General features: G+C 40.8%; 1 protein-coding gene across 1 annotated transcript in view; it reads right to left on the bottom strand.

The window, feature by feature from the left end:
* The window catches only part of LOC114645778 (macrophage mannose receptor 1-like), a 414,797-nt gene that overhangs the window by 350,104 nt on the left and 44,632 nt on the right, over positions 1-20,061 (bottom strand). Inside the window, exon 4 of the mRNA XM_051922129.1 lies at positions 18,854-18,928. Coding sequence (XP_051778089.1) covers positions 18,854-18,928 — 75 coding nt within the window. The remainder of the gene's footprint in view (positions 1-18,853; positions 18,929-20,061) is intronic.

Genomic DNA, 20,061 nt, shown 5'->3' with positions numbered 1-20,061 from the left:
CAAACCATTGGTTCATTAAATATCAGATGGTGATGTTTGAACTTATTGCATGGCACACTGCTGTACAGCCCCACAAAGGTTTATCATATTGTAATAGCAATTGCAATTCAAAGATGCAATTTGTACAGAGACATGTATGTATTGCAACATTGCTATTTGCTTGGCAAAATTATTTTAGTTTTTTACCAGTTCAGTGAGAATGTTTTTAAAATCTCACAGTTCTGTGCATACAACCTGAACAAATTCACGCTGTTTCCTTTCGTAAAAGTTGCATGCTAGCACATAGTTATTGTTCTCTTCACCCAGCTGCTCCCATTCTTGTTATTTTCTTTTATTTGTGACTTCTACAAGGAGAACAGCAAAAATATGCTTTGCAGCTCTCCACTTCAGCCAGTAATACCTCAGATTCACATTCACTTCTGTTTCATTTCTGCCTTTTCTCTTCTATTCTCCCACGGTTTGTAGTAAGAACGTCACTCAGGAATATGGCCAAATGTATGGTGATTAAATCATAAATATTCAAAAAAAGCATTTTTTAAAGCCATAACTGGTTACTGGAGGAAGGTGACAGGGTGTAGCTAAAAGGACAAGCATGTGTGCATAGTTTCAAATTGATTGGAAATTTACAAGGAACTTGGTGTGACACCAGTCATAGGTTTACTTTTATAAATCATATATTTTTGTGCATATGCCATTTTTGCCTTTCAAGCATAAGCAAATTTTTAGTATGGAATCTAAACCTCCTCGAACCCCTCCTCGAACCGCCACCTTATCGTGGTGGAGGGGTTTGCGTGTCCCAATGATCCTAGGAGCTCAGTTGTCCGGGGCTTTATGCCCCTGGTAGGGCCACCCAAGGCAAACTGGTCCTAGGTGAGGGATGAGACAAAGTGCGGTTCAACAAAACCTCCATGATGAATACAAAATTTGGACAGCGTTTTCCCTCGCCCGGACGTGGGTCACCGGGGCCCCCCTCTGGAGCCAGGCCTGGAGGTGGGGCTCGATGGCGAGCGCCTGGTGGCCGAGCTTGCACCCATGGGGCTTGGCCGGGCACAGCCCGAAGAGGCAACGTGGGTCCCCCTTCCCATGGGCTCACCACCTATGGGAGGGGCCAAGGAGGTCGGGTGCAGTGTGAGTTGGGTAGTGGCCGAAAGCGGGGATCTTGGCGGTCCGATCCTCGGCTACAGAAGCTGGCTCTTGGGACATGGAATGTCACCTCTCTGAAGGGGAAGGAGCCTGAGCTAGTGAGAGGTTCCGGCTAGATAAAGTCGGGCTCATCTCGACGCACAGCTTGGACTCTGGAACCAATCTCCTTGAGAGGGGCTGGACTCTCTACCACTCTGGAGTTGCTCCCGGTGAGAGCAGGTGTGGGTATACTTATTGCCCCCCGACTTGGAGCCTATACATTGGGGTTTACCCCAGTGGACGAGAGGGTAGCCTCCCTCCGCCTTCGGGTGGGGGGACGGGTCCTAACTGTTGTTTGTGCGTATGCACCGAACAACAGTTCGGAGTACCCACCCTTTTTGGAGTCCATGGAGGGGGTGCTGGAAGGCACACCTTCTGGGGACTCCCTCGTACTGCTGGGAGACTTCAATGCTCACGTGGGCAATGACAGTGAGACCTGGAAGGGCGTGATTGGGAGGAATGGCCCCCCCGATCTGAACCCGAGTGGTGTTTTGTTGTTGGACTTCTGTGCTCGTCACGGATTGTCCATAACGAACACCATGTTCAAGCATAGGGGTGTTCATATGTGCACTTGGCACCAGGACACCCTATGCCTCAGTTCGATGATCGACTTTGTGGTCGTGTCGTCGGACTTGCGGCCACATGTCTTGGACACTCAGGTGAAGAGAGGGGCGGAGCTGTCAACTGATCACCACCTGGTGGTGAGTTGGCTCCAATGGTGGGGGAGGATGCCGGTCAGGCCTGGTAGGCCCAAACGTGTTGTGAGGGTCTGCTGGGAACGTCTAGCAGAGCCCCCTGTTAGAAGTAGCTTCAACTCCCACCTCCGGCAGAACTTCGACCATGTCCTGAGGGAGGTGGGGGACATTGAGTCCAAATGGGCCATGTTCCGTGCCTCTATTGTTGAGGCGGCTGACCGGAGCTGTGGCCGTAAGGTAGTCGGTGCCTGTCGTGGCGGCAATCCCCGAACCCGTTGGTGGACACCAGCGGTGAAGGATGCCATCAAGCTGAAGAAGGAGTCCTACCGGTCCCTTTTGTCCTGTGGGACTCTGGAGACAGCTGATAGGTACTGGCAGGCCAAGCGGAATGCGGCTTCGGTGGTTGCTGAGGCAAAAACTCGGGCATGGGAGGAGTTTGGGGAGGCCATGGAGAACGACTTTCGGATGGCTTCGAGGAGATTCTGGTCCACCGTCCGGCGTCTCAGGAGGGGGAAGCAGTGCAGTGTCAACACTGTGTATGGTAGGGATGGTGTGTTGCTGACCTCGACTCGGGACGTTGTGGGTCAGTGGGGGGAGTATTTCAAAGACCTCCTCAATCCCACTAACATGCCTTCCAATGAGGAAGCAGAGCCTGGGGACCTCGGAGGTGGGCTCCCCCATCTCTGGGACTAAGGTCACCGAGGTGGTCCAAAAACTCCTTGGTGGCAGGGCCCCAGGGGTGGATGAGATACGGCCGGAGTTCCTCAAGGCTCTGGATGTTGTAGGGCTGTCTTGGTTGACACGTCTCTGCAACATCGCATGGACATCAGGGACATCTGGATTGGCAGACTGGGGTGGTGCTACAGAGGGATCACACTCCTCAGCCTCCCTGGAAAAGTCTATTCGGGGGTTCTGGAGAGGAGGGTCCGTCGGATAATCGAACCTTGGATTCAGGAGGAACAGTGTGGTTTTCGTCCTGGTCGCGGAACAGTGGACCAGCTCTACACCCTTAGCAGGGTCCTGGAGGGTGCATGGGAGTTCGCCCAACCAGTCTACATGTGTTTTGTGGACTTGGAAAAGGCGTTCGACCGTGTCACTCGGGGAATCCTGTGGGGGGTGCTCCGAGAGTATGGGTTATCGGACCCCCTGATAAGAGCTGTTCGGTCCCTGTACGATCGGTGTCAGAGCTTGGTCCGCATTGCCAGCAGTAAGTCGAACCCGTTTCCAGTGAGAGTTGGACTCCGCCAGGGCTGCCCTTTGTCACCGATTCTGTTCTTAACTTTTATGGACAGAATTTCTAGGCGCAGCCAGGGTGTTCAGAGGGTCCGGCTTGGTGGACTCAGGATTGGGTCACTGCTTTTTGCACATGATGTTGTCCTGTTTGCTTCATCAGGACGTGATCTTCAGCTGTCTCTGGATCGGTTCGCAGCTGAGTGTGAAGCAGCTGGGATGGGAATCAGCACCTCCATGGTCCTCAGCCGGAAAAGGGTGGAGTGTCCTCTCAGGGTTGGGAGTGAGATCCTGCCCCAAGTGGAGGAGTTCAAGTATCTCGGGGTCTTATTCACGAGTGAGGGAAGAATGGAGCGTGAGATCGACAGGCGGATCGGTGCGGCGTCCGTAGTGATGCGGGCTCTGCATCGGTCTGTCATGGTGAAAAAGGAGCTGAGCCATAAGGCAAAGCTCTCAATTTACTAGTCGATCTATGTTCCTACCCTCACCTATGGTCATGAGCCATGGGTAGTGACCGAAAGAACGAGATTGCAAATACAAGCGGCTGAAATTAGTTTTCTCCGCAGGGTGTCTGGGCTCTCCCTTAAAGATAGGGTGAGAAGCTCAGTCATCCAGGAGGGGCTCATCGAGAGGAGTCAGATGAGGTGGCTCGGGCATCTGATCAGGATGCCTCCTGGACGCCTCCCTGGTGAGGTGTTCCGGGCACGTCCAACCGGGAGGAGGCCCCGGGGTAGACCCAGGACACGCTGGAGGGACTATGTCTCCCGGCTGGCCTGGGAACGCCTTGGGATTCCCCTGGAAGAGCTAGAAGAAGTGGCCGGGGAGAGGGAAGTCTGGGCATCTCTGCTCAAGCTGCTGCCCCCGCGACCCAACCTCGGATAAGCAGAAGAGGATGGATGGATGGAAATTTACAAGGAACTTGGTGTGACACCAGTCATAGGTTTAGTTTTATAAATCATATATTTTTGTGCATATGCCATTTTTGCCTTTCAAGCATAAGCACATTTTTAGTATGGAATCTAAGCAAGGTTTTATGCACAAGGCCTCTGGTATCTTGAGTAAGTCTTGTGCACCTTCACTCATGCTGCTGTTTGAGTAGTAGGCACTGCTGTATTTTTCTTCTAAGGCTCCTAGTTCACAAAAATAAGACATACTGCCCCCTTGCCAGCTTTCTTTTTTGACTAGACAGCAAATGTTGCCAGTTCCAGCACCTGCTTTACTTTACATTTCAGTAATTTGTTTACTACAGGAAAGAAAACAAAGAGCAATTTATTAATCCATCCATTTTCAAACTGGCATATTTAATGCAGTGTCACATTAAACTGGTGCCCATCCTGAGTCCTAAATAAGAAGACAATTTATCAAACCTGTTTTTCTAGGCTTTCTGTGGCACACAAGGCCTGTTAAGACAGCAGATGTACAGTAACAGGGATCCAGAAATCCAGCTTGTACTCCCACCTTCCTCCTGAGCGAATGGCTGAGCTGCAGCTCACACCAACAATTTGTTCAACTCTGTATTTCATCTGATAACAAAGGTGTACATCGGAGTTGAGCTGACACCTCTTCAGAGACACCTTCAGAGAAAACAGAACTCAGATGGACATTCATTTTAGGGTTATAATGGAACTCTGGCTGCAGGCACCTATAAGCGGGCACTGGATTTGTAACTGGAAGTTACTTTGATCCAATCAGCAGAGATCACATCTTTTTTCAAAATTATCAGCATTCATCTCTTCTGTCTCTTTTGAGGAGCTGAAAGCTGATGATCTGTTCTCTTTGGGGAAGCTAAAATCTGATGATTCATTCTCTTTGGATGAGCTGAAAACTGATGAGCTACTGTCTTTGGGGTAAGAAGCCACTCACTATCTATGGAACATAAAAGCTCACAAACTTTCTTTGTCCTGAAAGTTACTCTCCATAGAGTCTGGATGCCATGAACGAGCTCTAAGATTCACTCTGCCAAGCCAAGCTCTGTGCCAGTGACTGAGCCTATTTGAAAAAGACTGAGAAGCAGTGTTACTTCAAGAAGGAAACTTCAGCACCTCCACTCTTGTGCCAGAGTAATGCTTTTCCCTGTGAAGTTACAGCAAGCTGGGAAAGACAGTATCACATTATACCAGACACAAAGGACAAAGAGACATGTAGCAAAGTCAAAGAGTGACATCCAACACAAAAGAGTCATCCACTTGAACTCAGAGCAACAACTCCACATGACATCAGACTTGGTATTTTAAAACTGCATATTTGTGTAAGATAAGTTAGAACTTTAAATAGTCAGTAAACAGCTAGCTTCTTCTGCGTTTGTCTGTCGTGTCTGTCTTATGTAATTTATATGCAGTTATATTTCTATAACCCTTGTGTTTATCAATAAAATGTATTATTTTGTTTCTTCAAACGAGTGTGCTTCAGTTATGTTAATGTAAGTCTAACGGCCAGTCACCCACCCTACACAGAAACGTAAGGAAAATAAAGTGGCCGCCTTACCAAATTATTTGATTGATTGCTAGAATTTCCAAAGGCAACACTAATAGTTACTGTAAATGATTGTTTAACATCAATGAATCATTTGTTTTTCTCATATCATGCACATTTTCTTATATTTATTTGGCATCCCTGTGTGGACAGAAGTTGAGATCCTGCACTTCCTACAACAGCATTTGAAGATGGCAAAAAAATTGGTGTGTGTAATAAAAATATTACAGTAAGATAGTAAAAATATGCACTTAGAAAAAAGAACTCTGTAAGTGCTTTTCTTAACTATTTACTTGGGATATCTCCTATTCTGTTTGTGAAGGACTTGGACATAAATCAAAATTAATATTTGTTAAATGTTCAAGGGCAGATGTGCCTTGAGAACAAAAATGAATAAATAATTCACCTTAATAAATAAAATAAATGTTAAAAACTGAAAAATCCCCATTTAGAATTTAATGGAGTGCTTAAAAGGACCTTAATAAATTTGACTTTAAGAATAAGCTGATTAGTTGAAAACTAATATTGAAGTTTCTCATATTTATAAATCAGTTTTCTACAAAACAAAAATGCTACATGCTTAATTTGTTGATGCATATTTGTAAAAAGGTAGAGTAAAAAAATCTAAATGTTCTAATTGTGCTGCCTTGTTTTCAGCATTCAGTCTTGTACCGTTATTTAACATTATTTAAAATTAAATCACTCTCACCATTGTAACACAGGAAAGGATTATGTGCATTGCAGTCTGAGTCATTCCAAGAGCCATCTGACTGGAGCACAGCACAGGAAAAGTTACGCTTCCAGTTTGTGTAGGTGACTGGGTCTGAATTGGACCAATTCCAGTTATCATATTCATGCCAAAGACCAATCCAAGAGTCAGGACAGCAGTTACTCAAGTTCTTACTCATGGCTTCATTCTCAACAGTCATCAGGGTACTTGAGCAGTTCACTTTGCAGTAGTTCACAGCGTCACTCCATGTTAGCTTATATGGCACATAGTTTTCTGGTGAGCTTCCACATGAGCCTAAGAAACATTTTGCACACATTTACATATTCACTGTTTGATTAAATATTAAATTTACTTTTGAGTGAGAAATATCTTTTTTAACACAAGAGATAAATGATATCCTTACTGTTGCAGAAAAATGACTTTTGTGTATTACAGTCAGCATCATTCCATCTATTTCCTCCATTTCCTTCATATCCTTGATAGTTAATTTCCACACACTTTTCATTATGATTATAATTATCTGGATTGCTAACGCTCCAGTTTCGAAATGTTGAATTCCCTCCATCAGACCATTTCCAAGGGTTATTGAACAGGCCAATCCAGAAGGGTGTACCCTGTGATTTGCTCTTTATCACCTCATTTTCGCTTTCATTTCTTATAGTGACCAGGTCTGTGTAGTTCACTCGGCAGTAGTTCTGAGCTCTGCTCCACATCATACTCTCATTTATCCAGAAATACCTCTCACTGATGTTGTTTGTTTCTGTAAATACAGAATACTGAATGTAACTGCATTTATGACAAATAAAACAACTAAATGGCATGAAAACACAATATTATGGATTAATATTGTCTCTGTTAAATATGTGTTATTGTAATACAACACAAGATTAAGAAACAGTTTTAGGAGTATTTTTTGGAGATTTTTTTTCTAATGAAAATTAAACATGTCCCTTAATTTGAACAGCATGTAGGAACACACTGTTGATATTTCCTGATTTATTTTATCCCAGCTTTGTTTATGTTTGGTGACCATAAGTACAGATGATTGCTGTCATCACCTACTGTATATCCTTCCTCCTACAGCTCCTATAAATACATTATTCATAGTTATGATAAATTTTGTCCACTGTTTTAAATTTTTCTTTGTGTAATTTTATACTTAAGCAATGGAAAGGGGCTAGACAAATAAAACATATTATTATTATTAGTAGTAGTATTATTACTGTATACAGGTAATATGATATAATCAGAGTCAGTGAGTCACAGGAAGCATTATGACATCACATTCCTCACATCCAAGAAAAACCCGGGCTCCTGGAGAAGGCCATTAGCTCTGCAGGGTGGCAGCTTGTTTGTGCCTTTGTGAAAACACAACAAAAATATCTCTAAAATGATATTTATTGACCTATTGTGCTTTCTTCTAAGTTTTAGGTGTACATAGGTACACATATAATCATAGCACATAGAGCATATTTTATTACCTCTAAAAGTGATATTGAAACAGTATGGCACAATACTGACTTACTCACAGACTGAATAATATTTTATTAAAAAATAATTTATTTAGATAATATTGTATTGCTTAATGGTTTTTCAAACAGATTACAATGTCTTGTAACACTATTATAAAACCAGACATAACATTAACTATAGCTCCCTGAATGAAAGTTTATGTGAAACTTTATTGATGTTTGTCTGCTTTCTAAGTACATTTTGTCTTTCAACTGTCTTCAAACAGATGAGGCGCCCCATTCTTATGCAAAACAATGTTTGTCTCCTGCACTAATCAGCAATAAACATCTGATTTACTAGCATATCTGTCACTTCAAGATTGTGAGACAGAAAAGCAGGTGGACATAAAGATATCTATTGCACTACGCTAAAGAGAATTTTAAATATTATTAATATGAAATATTACCAATTTATTAATAACATTTCTCATTCTCATTCTTTTTTCCGCATTTATTTGTAGCTGATGGGACATTAGGAGTCTGGACAGGACTGACCTTTACTTGTACACAGCTGATTAGAGTTTAAATATGGCCCAAAGCAATCATCTGACAAAGTTATGGGCTCTCATAGCACAGTGCCTGTTGTTGAAACTCTGTACATGCAGGACAATAATTGCTGACAAGCTATACATATGCATAAAAATTATTGTACTGCAGTTATTTTTGCATATTTCTTTGGTAGGAATGTTTTAAATTATGTATGGCAATGCATCTGAGTTATCTGTGAACACTCTGAACCATAGCTGCTAAAGTTCTATGCTGGGCGGTACTGTATTTGTATTTTGGCATTCTCTTACTATTACTTCACCATAATCATATATCAGCCTTGGGTCACTTGTTCAGAACAAATACTTAATTTGGAAATTTATAAAATGGCATCATAGTGTGCGGTTATTACATTGAATATTTTTTATTAAGAAATATTTCATGGTCTACCTCCCTGCTTCAGTGGTTTAGTCAGTGGTATTGTTTCTATAGATAGATAGATAGATAGATAGATAGATAGATAGATAGATAGATAGATAGATAGATAGATAGATAGATACTTTATTAATCCCAATGGGAAATTCACATTCTCCAGCAGCAGCATACTGATACAATAAATAATATTAATATTATAAATAATATTAAATTAAAGAATGATAATAATGATAATAATGCAGGTGAAAACAGACAATAACTTTGTATAATGTTAAATGTTAACGTTTACCCCCCTTGGTGGAATTGAAGAGTCGCATAGTTTGGGGGAGGAACGATCTCCTCAATCTGTCAGTGGAGCAGGACAGTGACAGCAGTCTGTCGCTGAAGCTGCTCTTCTGTCTGGAGATGATACTATTTAGTGGATGCAGTGGATTCTCCATAATTGATAGGAGCCTGCTGAGTGCCCTTCGCTCTGCCACAGATGTTAAACTGTCCAGCTCCATGCCAACAATAGAGCCTGCCTTCCTCACCAGTTTGTCCAGACGTGAGGCGTCTTTCCTCTTAATGCTGCCTCCCCAACACACCACCGCAATGAAGAGGGCACTCGCCACAACTGTCTGATAGAACATCTGCAGCATCTTATTGCAGATGTTGAAGGACGCCAGCCTTCTAAGGAAGTATAGTCGGCTCTGTCCTTTCTTGCACAGTGCATCAGTATTGGCAGTCCAGTCTAATTTATCATCCAGCTGCACTCCCAGATATTTATAGGTCTGCACCATCTGCACACAGTCACCTCTGATGATCACGGGGTCTATGAGGGGTCTGGGCCTCCTAAAATCCACCACCAGCTCCTTGGTTTTGCTGGTGTTCAGTTGTAGGTGGTTTGAGTCGCACCATTTAACAAAGTCATTGATTAGGTCCCTATACTCCTCCTCCAGCCCATTCCTGATGCAGCCCACGATAGCAGTGTCATCAGCGAACTTTTGCACATGGCAGGACTCCGAGTTGTGTTGGAAGTCCAATGTATATAGGCTGAACAGGACCGGAGAAAGTACTGTCCCTTGTGGCGCTCCTGTGTTGCTGACCACAATGTCAGACGTGCAGTTCCCAAGACGCACATACTGAGGTCTGTCTTTAAGATAGTCCACGATCCATGCCACTAGGTATGAATCTAATCCCATCTCGGTCAGCTTGTCCCTAAGGAGCAGAGGTTGGATTGTGTTGAAGGCGCTAGAGAAGTCTAGAAACATAATTCTTACAGCACCACTGCCTCTGTCCAAGTGAGAGAGGGATCGGTGTAGCATATAGATGATGGCATCCTCCGCTCCCACCTTCTCCTGATATGCAAACTGCAGAGGGTCAAGAGCGTGTTGAACCTGTGGCCTAAGGTGGTGAAGCAGCAGCCTCTCCATGGTCTTCATCACATGTGATGTCAGAGCAACAGGCCGAAAGTCATTCAGCTCATTAGGACGTGATACCTTTGGGACTGAGGTGATACAAGATGTTTTCCAAAGCCTCGGGACTCTCCCCTGTTCCAGGCTCAGGTTGAAGATGTGCTGTAGAGGACCCCCCAGCTCCGATGCACAGACCTTCAGCAGTCGTGGTGATACTCCATCTGGACAAGCTGCTTTGCTGGCACGAAGTCTCCTCAGCTCTCTGCTCACTTGCGCTGTTGTAATTATGGGTGGGGATGTCTCTCCTATGCTGGTATCAGCAGAAAGATGTGTGGAGGGTGCAGTACTCCGAGGTGAGAGTGAAAGAAGTTGTTCATTTGGTTTGCTCTCTTCACGTCTCTCTCGATGGTGGTACCCCGCTTCGAGCTGCAGCCAGTGATGATCTTCATCCCATCCCACACTTCCTTCATGCTGTTATTCTGCAACTTCTGCTCCAGCTTTCTCCTGTACTGCTCCTTCGCCGCCCTGAGCTGGACTCGGAGTTCCTTCTGCACACGCTTGAGCTCATGCTGATCACCGTCTTTAAAAGCCCTTTTCTTCTGGTTCAAAAGGCCCTTGATGTCACTTGTAATCCATGGCTTGTTGTTAGCATAGCAGCATACAGTTCTTACTGGAACTACAATGTCCATACAGAAGTTGATGTAGTCAGTAGTGCAGTCAACAACTTCCTCAATGTTCTCACTATGAGATCCCTGCAGGATATCCCAGTCTGTAGTTCCAAAACATTCTCTCAGAGTATTCTCAGCCTCCGGGGTCCACTTCCTGAATGATCGTGTGGTTACAGGTAGGACTCTCACTTTTGGTTTATAGTGAGGCTGAAGCAGAACCAGGTTATAGCCACAAATGTGGGGTGTGCTGTTAAAAAGGAGATGCTATCAAGTTAACTCTTTTAGGGCTAATTTTTTTTTGTTTCTTTTCTCCCAGGGCTGAATATTTTTCCAAAAACTAACATTTTTTAAAAAAGAACACAAAGCAATTGTTTAACATATCAAATCAACAAAAAATATTTACTTTTGACAAATGTTACTGTCTTGCATGTTGTATGAGCCTGCATTCTCTATGATTTCACATACATATCACATACATTTTACACAGCAAAGTCTGATCTCGCTCAAAGCAGCCAATTTCAGTCATTGCCACATTGCACTCCTTACAATATGTGTTGCTTTGGTGCCTATTTTTCAATTGTCTGTTGCTGCATTTTCTCACATATATTGTTAGTGTGTACTGTAGAGAGACAAGTCACCCATTTGCCATCGTGCCATGCCACTGCCACTAAGTTTTCTGCCTGCATGAAAACCGTATTGTCACCTCTTTTCATCTTCTGAAACTTTATGAACTTTATGTATGGCATTATAGCCTGGCTCACCCCATGGGATTTGCTTCTGTTTATTACAGAAGTGAATAAAACTTTGCAGCAGCACGTACCTAAGCCACCAGGGGACAAAACACGTTTGGACCAATGCTCCCTGAAGTTATATCACCAGTTCTGTCCCATCTCTATTTGTAATGCCACAGCGCGCTTCATCTCGTCTTTCGTTGTGGGTTTCCACTTTGAAAAACGAGAATGCGATGCAAACGCAGCCCGCAATTCAAAAAAAATCTCTGCCTACCTGTTTGTCTCGTCTGACAGTAGCTGAAAAGCAGCATCAGGAGAGAGCAGCCTGAAGTACAGCAGCTGGTGATCTGTCATGTCCAACAGCAAGCCATGCCGTCTTGTAAACTCCGGTAGCCAGATCGGCTCTCAACGGATCAATGTCTGTGTATTTATCCCATGCAAACCTTGCCGTAGATGCATCGGCTGCGCGAAGGCACTCAACTGGCAGCAGATCCGCTGGCGCGGCATCGGCTGGTGTCTGATCAGCTGATCCCTGCTTCTCACTCTCTTGCTTGATCTCCTGATCACTGCCAATAAAATCCGATTCTGAAAAATCAAGAGTCCGACTCCGCGATAATGCGCAAAACATCGTCTGCCGAGTGTTTTCTTTTCTGCACTTGCTTCGCTGCCTTTTCACATGTCGGTGCCATCTTGCCATTGTTTACATTTCGCAACTCACGCACACGCAAGATTTAGTTGCCGAGTCAACGAGTCTAGCATTCTTCCAAGCACAGAGGGAATGCCTGTGACGTGACAGTGAGATTTGTCGCCATTAACAGCTGATTGTCACCCCCTATCCCTGGATGTTCGACTTTTGTCGACATTAGCCTGCAACCCCTCCTGTCGACAAAAGTCGACATCCGCCCTAAAAGAGTTAAATATAAGTAAATTCAAATAAATACTTTTTACATATACGAAGCTTCCAGATTAATGTATAATACGAACAAAGAAAAGTGTTTTCATTACATAAATGTACAGGTGACTTGATAGTTACGAATAGCAGGTTTAAAAACCAGGTGTTAAGTGATAATGTATTTAATGATGGAATGAAAAGAGAAGCTGCATGTCATTAAACATAAAACATTACTTTATTTCAGAGCGTAATGTCAAATCCTAAGTATTTGTTAATTTTTGCAAATTTTCATATCCGCCTCTTCTTTGAGTGTTGTTTATTGTAGCCTGTCACTTTCCATGGCTCTGAGGGTGGTTGCTTCACAGCTCTAGACAGACAGAGCTTCTCCAGACTTGAACTGGATATAGTGGGTAGGAAAATGAAAAATGGTGTTTATCGGTTACTCAGAAATCAATACTTTTACTGAAAAAAAAAAGAAGACTCCTGTATTTATAAGTGGGGATGGCCTTTGGTCAAATTTTGTCCCTGTCCAGTCTCACGAAAATTTGCCAGATTCCAACTGTCATTGTGACCTAAGCTCATATTAGCCATTGGGACAGGCAGGATTTTTACCAATGGGCTGCCATGTGCTCTCAGCTACTGTACTGTATGATATAAAAAATGAATTAAAAGTAGTCAAATAAAAATTTGCATTTACTTTATATAAATTTGCATTTCATTTTAAAATATCCAAAAAAGTGTCCACAAATAATTTCTTTAGTGCACGTGGTTTTACTGGAATGTATTATCAAGTTCCTTCCAACTTAAAACTTCAAATGGCTCATAGAGAAATATGCATTAAAAAGGGAAAATATGGTGCAGAGAAACAACATGACAAAAGTATAAGCATTTCATATTTGTAGCAATAAAATGCAAAAAAATGCCTTATTTGCTCCAAAAACTTCATCCACTTATACAGTATGTTGGCTTGTGCTACTTAACAAGATGGAGTGGGAATCAGGATATATGATGGTAGTATTTAAGGATGAGGAAGAGCCCAGTAGCTGCACGGTCTAAATGAGGACTTGTTGATTCTAAAGTGTGATTGAGGACAGTTAGCTAAAGAAGAATGAGGCTCTACATAGCACCTCTACATCCAGATGAGCTAGACATTTTTTCCAACAAAATCTTCCCAAACATTTTCAGACGTAGTTGTAAAGAATACTTTCTCCTTGAAATGACTGAGCTACCAGAAAAGGATCATATTGTGAGGCAGGTCTGAAATGAAACAACACCAAATGATTGTGATTCTCCTACTTCCTAATGTTCACTTTTAAATTTTAAACAATATCTTATTTTCCCCATCAACCCCTGCAGCAACAGTCAAAGCTGTTGAATGGCGTAGTACACCTGGGGCTGGTGGGATTTGCAGTCAATTTAAGTAGCACTGCGACATGTTAAAAGTGGTGTTTTGAACCATGGCATGTTTACCTCACAGTGCGCCTGACAAGCTCTGTCACCTCGTGTAAATGCAGCATTACGGTGCCCAGGAAACATTTAAAAAATAAGTAAATCTGTAATGCAAATCTGTTTTTTTAAGTAATGCAGTTATTTTTGCTTCAATAAAATATATTTTGCATTATGTTACTCATTACCTTAAAAGGTAATTTGACTACAAAACATTTGTTACTTTTAATGCGTTACCCCCCAGCATTGTTGTTTGGGATTCCCACAACTGGATATAATAATATTACTGAACTTAAATGTGAGTTGTGTTTCCTGTTTATTGCTTAACTTGCGCTCTTAACAATTCTATTTTCTTAAATCTACTAAAAATAATTTTAATCAAACAAATTCTTATTTATAATGCATGGAGATCTCTTGTCTAAATAGAATGATGTTAATACAACTTTTGCATTAAAGGAAGCATTAACATATTTGATGTACTACTATTTCTCAATATTTAGAACAGTACTATTGTATCCTTTTCTGATTGGAATTATGAGGATTTGATGAAGATGTTTATTATTACATTAATAGAAACACTAAAGCGTATTCTCTTTTCATGAGAGCTATGTATTAATGAGACATAAGAGATATGCACACAGTAAATAATTATTAAATAAGTATGTTTGACTTGCTGTTTTTGTCTTATGTAGTTCTCAATGGAAGCCAATAATGATAAGACCTAAGCCTAGAATATCACAATTAAAAGGTTCAGTGCGTGTCTTTTGTTGCACTCCTGAACAATTAAAATAAATGACCTTTTGTGAACTGCTACCTGCGTCATTTTCTGACATGGCTGATCCATCTGTAATGGCCTGGCACCCTGTTTGGCAAAGTCAGCAAAAAAGTTAATTAATTTTGTTTAACACTGTTGACAGATTAAAAGCAGAAAAGCTAGTTAACTAATAATAATCGAAATGTAAAAGGATCTTGGTTTAGCTCAGCCTAGCAAAAAGCACAATGCTGATTTGTCTTACAGTGATATCTGCGGTGCTTGAATCAACCAGACTGACTATTTCTGTGCCTCCTTATCTGAGCACATGAGCACAATTCCCTTTTATTTTATATAAAACTAAGATGTCAGTAACCTTATAAATATGCTTAATTAATATTATTAGCTTCTGTTAAGATTCAAACAGTATACATGAGAGCAGGAATTCAGTGTAACGTTTCACTGACCTTATTGTTTCATATAATATTCGTAATTCTTGCTCAGTGATCCTACCCATCAGGCTACAAACCTAAAATACTTCCATGTTTAACATGTCAAACGTCACACTTTACAGCTGTTGTGAAGTAATAAATGTTTCAATTATATAGTTATAAATACTGTACTGTATGTCTCAATTTTATTTGCTGCAATTTTTATTCAATAAATATATCTTTACATGAACACATTATTTACTATTACAAATATTTAGATTAAATTAATAGATGAAGAAAAGGTCACTTTTTGGTTTGAATCAACAGGTTTTCCAAATCATTTAATTAATACTGCTCACTGCACCACTCACTCTAGCATTTGGCAGTTATTTTGGAGGACGTGGGGTGTTTACCTTTTGGTGTTGTGCAAAGTCACAGTATTTCTAGGTTGAGATTGTAATGTTAAAAAAAAAATGCCTGCCCCTCCAACCCAAAATCTTTTGCCACCCTTGGTGACCCCCTGTTTTGCTTATATGGTAGAGCCGGTCCTGATGCCACTTTAATTATAGATACTTTACCTTTGTAGCACATGAAAGGTAAATTTTTACAACAGACTGTATCATTCCAGGAGCCATCAGACTGCACAAAAGCACAGAAGAAATCTCTTTTCCACTTTGAATATGTAACTTCATCCTTATTTGACCACTGCCAGTTGTCATTGTGATGTTTCAGCCCGATCCAAAATTCTTGTTTTCCTGATATGTTTAAGGCTGGAGTTTCAACTTCTTTATTAATAGTTGCCAGGTCATTGTAGTGAGTCCTGCAGTACCTCTGTGCATCAGCCCCGGTCAAATTATTAGGCACAAAATGAAGTTGAGCAACAACACAAGAAACAAGTGGGCTGAATCCTAAAGAAAACAAAACATTAAATTACAAGTCAAATATTTTCACATTTGATTCACTCCTGACTCATTCCTGATGTTGCTGGGATAGGCCTCTGCACTTCTTAGTCCCAATATTTGGATTAAACAGGTTAGAGATTGTGAAGCCTATACCATTAACTTATTTGACACACTTACTGTATTTTTATGCATTATTCCTATATTTTTTGTGGTAAGATGTCTGTTGACTTGCAGTTACATTTCTTTGTAATAAGTATTAATATGATCAGATTAAAGAAATGTTGACATGTCAGTGATTGATCTACTGACTATGTTGGGCACTACACAGAAATTCAAATCTGAATTGTCTCTTTAGCTATCTCTTTAGAAGTATTTTATTTTATTAGTGTTTTGATCATTTTAGTTCTAATTTTTGTTTAGTAAAATAAAAGATTTAGACAATTTTATTAAAAGATTTATGCATTCCTCTGGCCCATCTAGTTATGTATGCACCTTGTTTCGATGTGGTGGAATAATTAAAAAGTATTGCCATATATATGACTTTCCTACTTGCAGTAGTGGATAAAAGGCAGATATGCTATTGGTGGCATATTCTTCTATTACAGGCCACACATTGGCCAGATTTATTGCTGCTAAACATTATGTACTTAAAACAAAATCACACACCAAGATGACTAAATATTGATTACTGTAAATCAGTCCTTATGAAAACAGATTGTTATTCCTGACATTACAAAATGCACTAAATTTTACAAGTGAATCTTTTTTTTTTTTTTAAGTATAGGAGCCCGTCTGTTCATTTTTTGAACCCAATTAATCCACTTTAGGGTCAGGTGAAGGAGAGGCATCTGGAGAAAAACCAATGTGGACATTGGAGCACAAGGAAACTCTGCACATTGTGTGGTTGGGATTCTAGGCCAGTCTTCAGAAGTAGTAAAACAACTGATAAAGAATGATAATGAAATGGCATCAATCCTGCCCAAGGTTTAATTTTGCTCCATGCTGAATGTAGTCGAGAAAAGCTCTGACACTCTGACCATTAATTGAACTATGCTAGTTTGATGAGCGATGGAGTTATAGATGAACAACAAAAGAAAATAAAGTAATCATCTATTTAAATGACATAGTGTAGGGAAAAGAGTAAATCTGTACAACGTATGAGATCTTTGTCTTGACTTTATATTAAAAAAGGCATTGATTGCCATTATAAATTATATTCTAATTATAATATTATAAATACATTCCCCATATATTTAAAATCGGACACCATTTCTACCTTCTCTTGAAGAACTATGAGAGAGAATATAAAGGTGTCTGTTTGCAAAAGTCACAGTATTTTTAACATTGCTATTGAAAGATGACTGCAGTAGATTAAATCAAGCAGACCATTTAGTAATGGCTTTAATCATCTCCATACTGTATATGTGTCCTATCACCATAATATCACCTGCATACTTAATAACTTAACATTGATCAATGGGCGGCACAGTGGTGCATTGGTAGTCTGGTGCCTCACAGTAAGAGGCCAGGGTTTGTGTTCAGGGTCATCCCTGTGCAGAGTTTGCATGTTCTCCCTGTGTCTGTGTGAGTTTCCACCAGGTGCTCAGTTTCCTCCAAAAGTAGAAAAAACATGCAGGTCAGGTGGATGGGAAATGCCAGTTTGGCCATAGTGTATGTGTTTGTTTGTGATGGACTGGTGCCCAGTCCCTGCCTTGTGTTCTGTGCTAGCTGGGATAGGTTCAATAGGGTTCATGACCCTGTTCTGGATTAAGTGGGTTAGTAAGTGACATTACATGACATTGATCATTGTTTTATAAAATAAAAAGAATAAAGAACACAATATTGAGGAGCTTCTATTTTTAACTGTATGTGCTTTGAAAAAGTCTAAAGTAATTTCCTATAAACTATGAAAGAAAATCCCATATTATGTGAAGTTCAACCAAAGTTGCAAGTAAAAAAAGTTAGTTGGGAAATTAAAAGGACTACTACTGTGGGCTCTTACAACATACTGTACATTTATAAGGAATGCTTCAAAGACAATAACTTAAAGAACACAGAAATAATGTATAAGGAAAAGGAGGATGATGGGTAGAACTGCAGGAATTCCGCATTTCAATAGGTGACAGCAGGTAGGCTCATTATTTTATATGTGGACAATTGATAATTATTATGATGGACGGCTGCCTAGAGGGTGTCTGTCTCTTTTAACAGGTAACTGGGACAGGATTCTAGTGGACACCTTGACTTACGAGACAGAACTCTAGTAGGATTGAACCACAAGGCATTCCTGATCCCAGAAGTGGTTTAATTGATAACTCCACAAATAGTTTCTGGTCAGTATTATTAGGAGCTCATCAAGTACTTCCATATTGAGTATAACTTGACTAAAGTTTCTTTTCTTGCTGTTAATGTTTATAATTATTTTATTGATAAAGTCTTTGAAAACAAAAACGTAACAGGAAGGCGAGCTGTTGCCACAAAAAACACACTTAAAATATAATTTTATCTGAAGAATCATGCTGAAGAATCCAAAATCTAAAACAAAAGAATCCCTGCTGCTCTGCTCAAATTTATTACTGATTATTTGTGACATGATTCATTGATGTAGTCCTTAACATCAGGATGTGCACCCTAATAACTCACTGAATACTGAGAAGGAAAATTAAGCTTGTGACGCACCTGATCACAGCACTCTTTATAACATACTGTAAAACAAAAACATTCCAAAACCTGCTTAATTCAGTCCAGAGTTGTGAAGTCAGGGCCATTTACAGCAACACTAGACACAAGGCAGGAACCAGACCAAGATGCCCAAGATATGCCATTCTCTCTATGGTCCTTCATATAGGTTTGCTCTTTAAACCTTCCATCAGTAACGTTTTTGTGCATGTATCTACCTGTTTGAGAAGAATCACCAATATCCACTGAGGAGATACTACGTATGTAAGTGTTGCCAGATGATGAAAGAAGCTCTGGAACAAAATTAAGAAAAACATTTCATAATCAAAAATACAAACTAAAAAATGTAAATATAAATATTATCATGGGGGCATCTCTTGGCATTACATTAGCCCTAAAAAGTACAATATTAAGGAATGGTAATAAATCATAAAAGAGTGTTTAAAATATTACTTCTGAAATTAATACTGCAAATTAAATTCGAGCTATTAAACAGAATTCAATAAATTACATTAAAGAATTATTGTGAAGTGTTGTATTCATATATAATTCGATAATAATTAAGCTCAAATACAATTGTTTATAACCATTAAGTGCAAGTGGTATAGACAATTAAAAGAGGTGATGTGCACCAATGTCTGAGGGGTGATAGCACTAAATAGTGAAGTAAAAAATATGGAAAAGGTAATGTAAGCACCATGGTGGATGGACTGGCATCCCGACTGGGATGGAAGGTGGATCCTTGCCTGGCTGAGAAGCTATAAGGGAAGGACAACATGAGAACAGGTATAACTTACCTGCGATAGGCCTGGATTATTATCGCAGCTCTAGGAGGAGATTAATGGATGGGGGGAAGTTTTTTATCAGGAGGAGTTCCTCCCCAAGTACAGTAGATGGCAGTGCTCCGTTTACCCAGTATGGACACCCACAGGGACCCATGGTAGCACTTTGAGCTACATACCTTTTTGTATGAAAATGTGCTATATAAATAAATGTTGTTTTAGTCCTGAGGGTTAACTCTGTAGGGTCCCTTGCTCGACACCTAAGGGTGCTGCAGAGAGAAGGACTTTGTTTCATGGGGCTTCTGCTTGACGCAGAAGTGCTCCCATTGTGCTCTGCCCGGGCACTAGAAGTGCTTCTGGATCCAACATTAGAGGAAGCCATCCAACCTTCTCCAGTTGAGTCAAAGTTGGGAAGCAAAGGGTGAAGCTCACCTAGAGGTGATGAATCGTGAATCATGAATTGAACATTGTGATGTGGATTGTAAAAAGGTATTTTGTGAATAAAAAAACATTTACTTGCACACAGGACTGCCTTCCTGTGGTGGTTCGTGGGATTTTGCTAAAACAATTTTATTTTGCCGGTCCCTGCCAACCAGACAGCCATGATATTCTGCCGAATACACCAGTTGTGACCATAAGAGGGT

This window comes from Erpetoichthys calabaricus, chromosome 1, assembly GCF_900747795.2.
Source record: "Erpetoichthys calabaricus chromosome 1, fErpCal1.3, whole genome shotgun sequence".
Taxonomy (NCBI): Eukaryota; Metazoa; Chordata; class Cladistia; order Polypteriformes; family Polypteridae; genus Erpetoichthys; species Erpetoichthys calabaricus.
The sequence above is the reverse complement of the archived record's forward strand: the minus strand, read 5'-3'. Positions and strand labels throughout refer to the sequence as shown.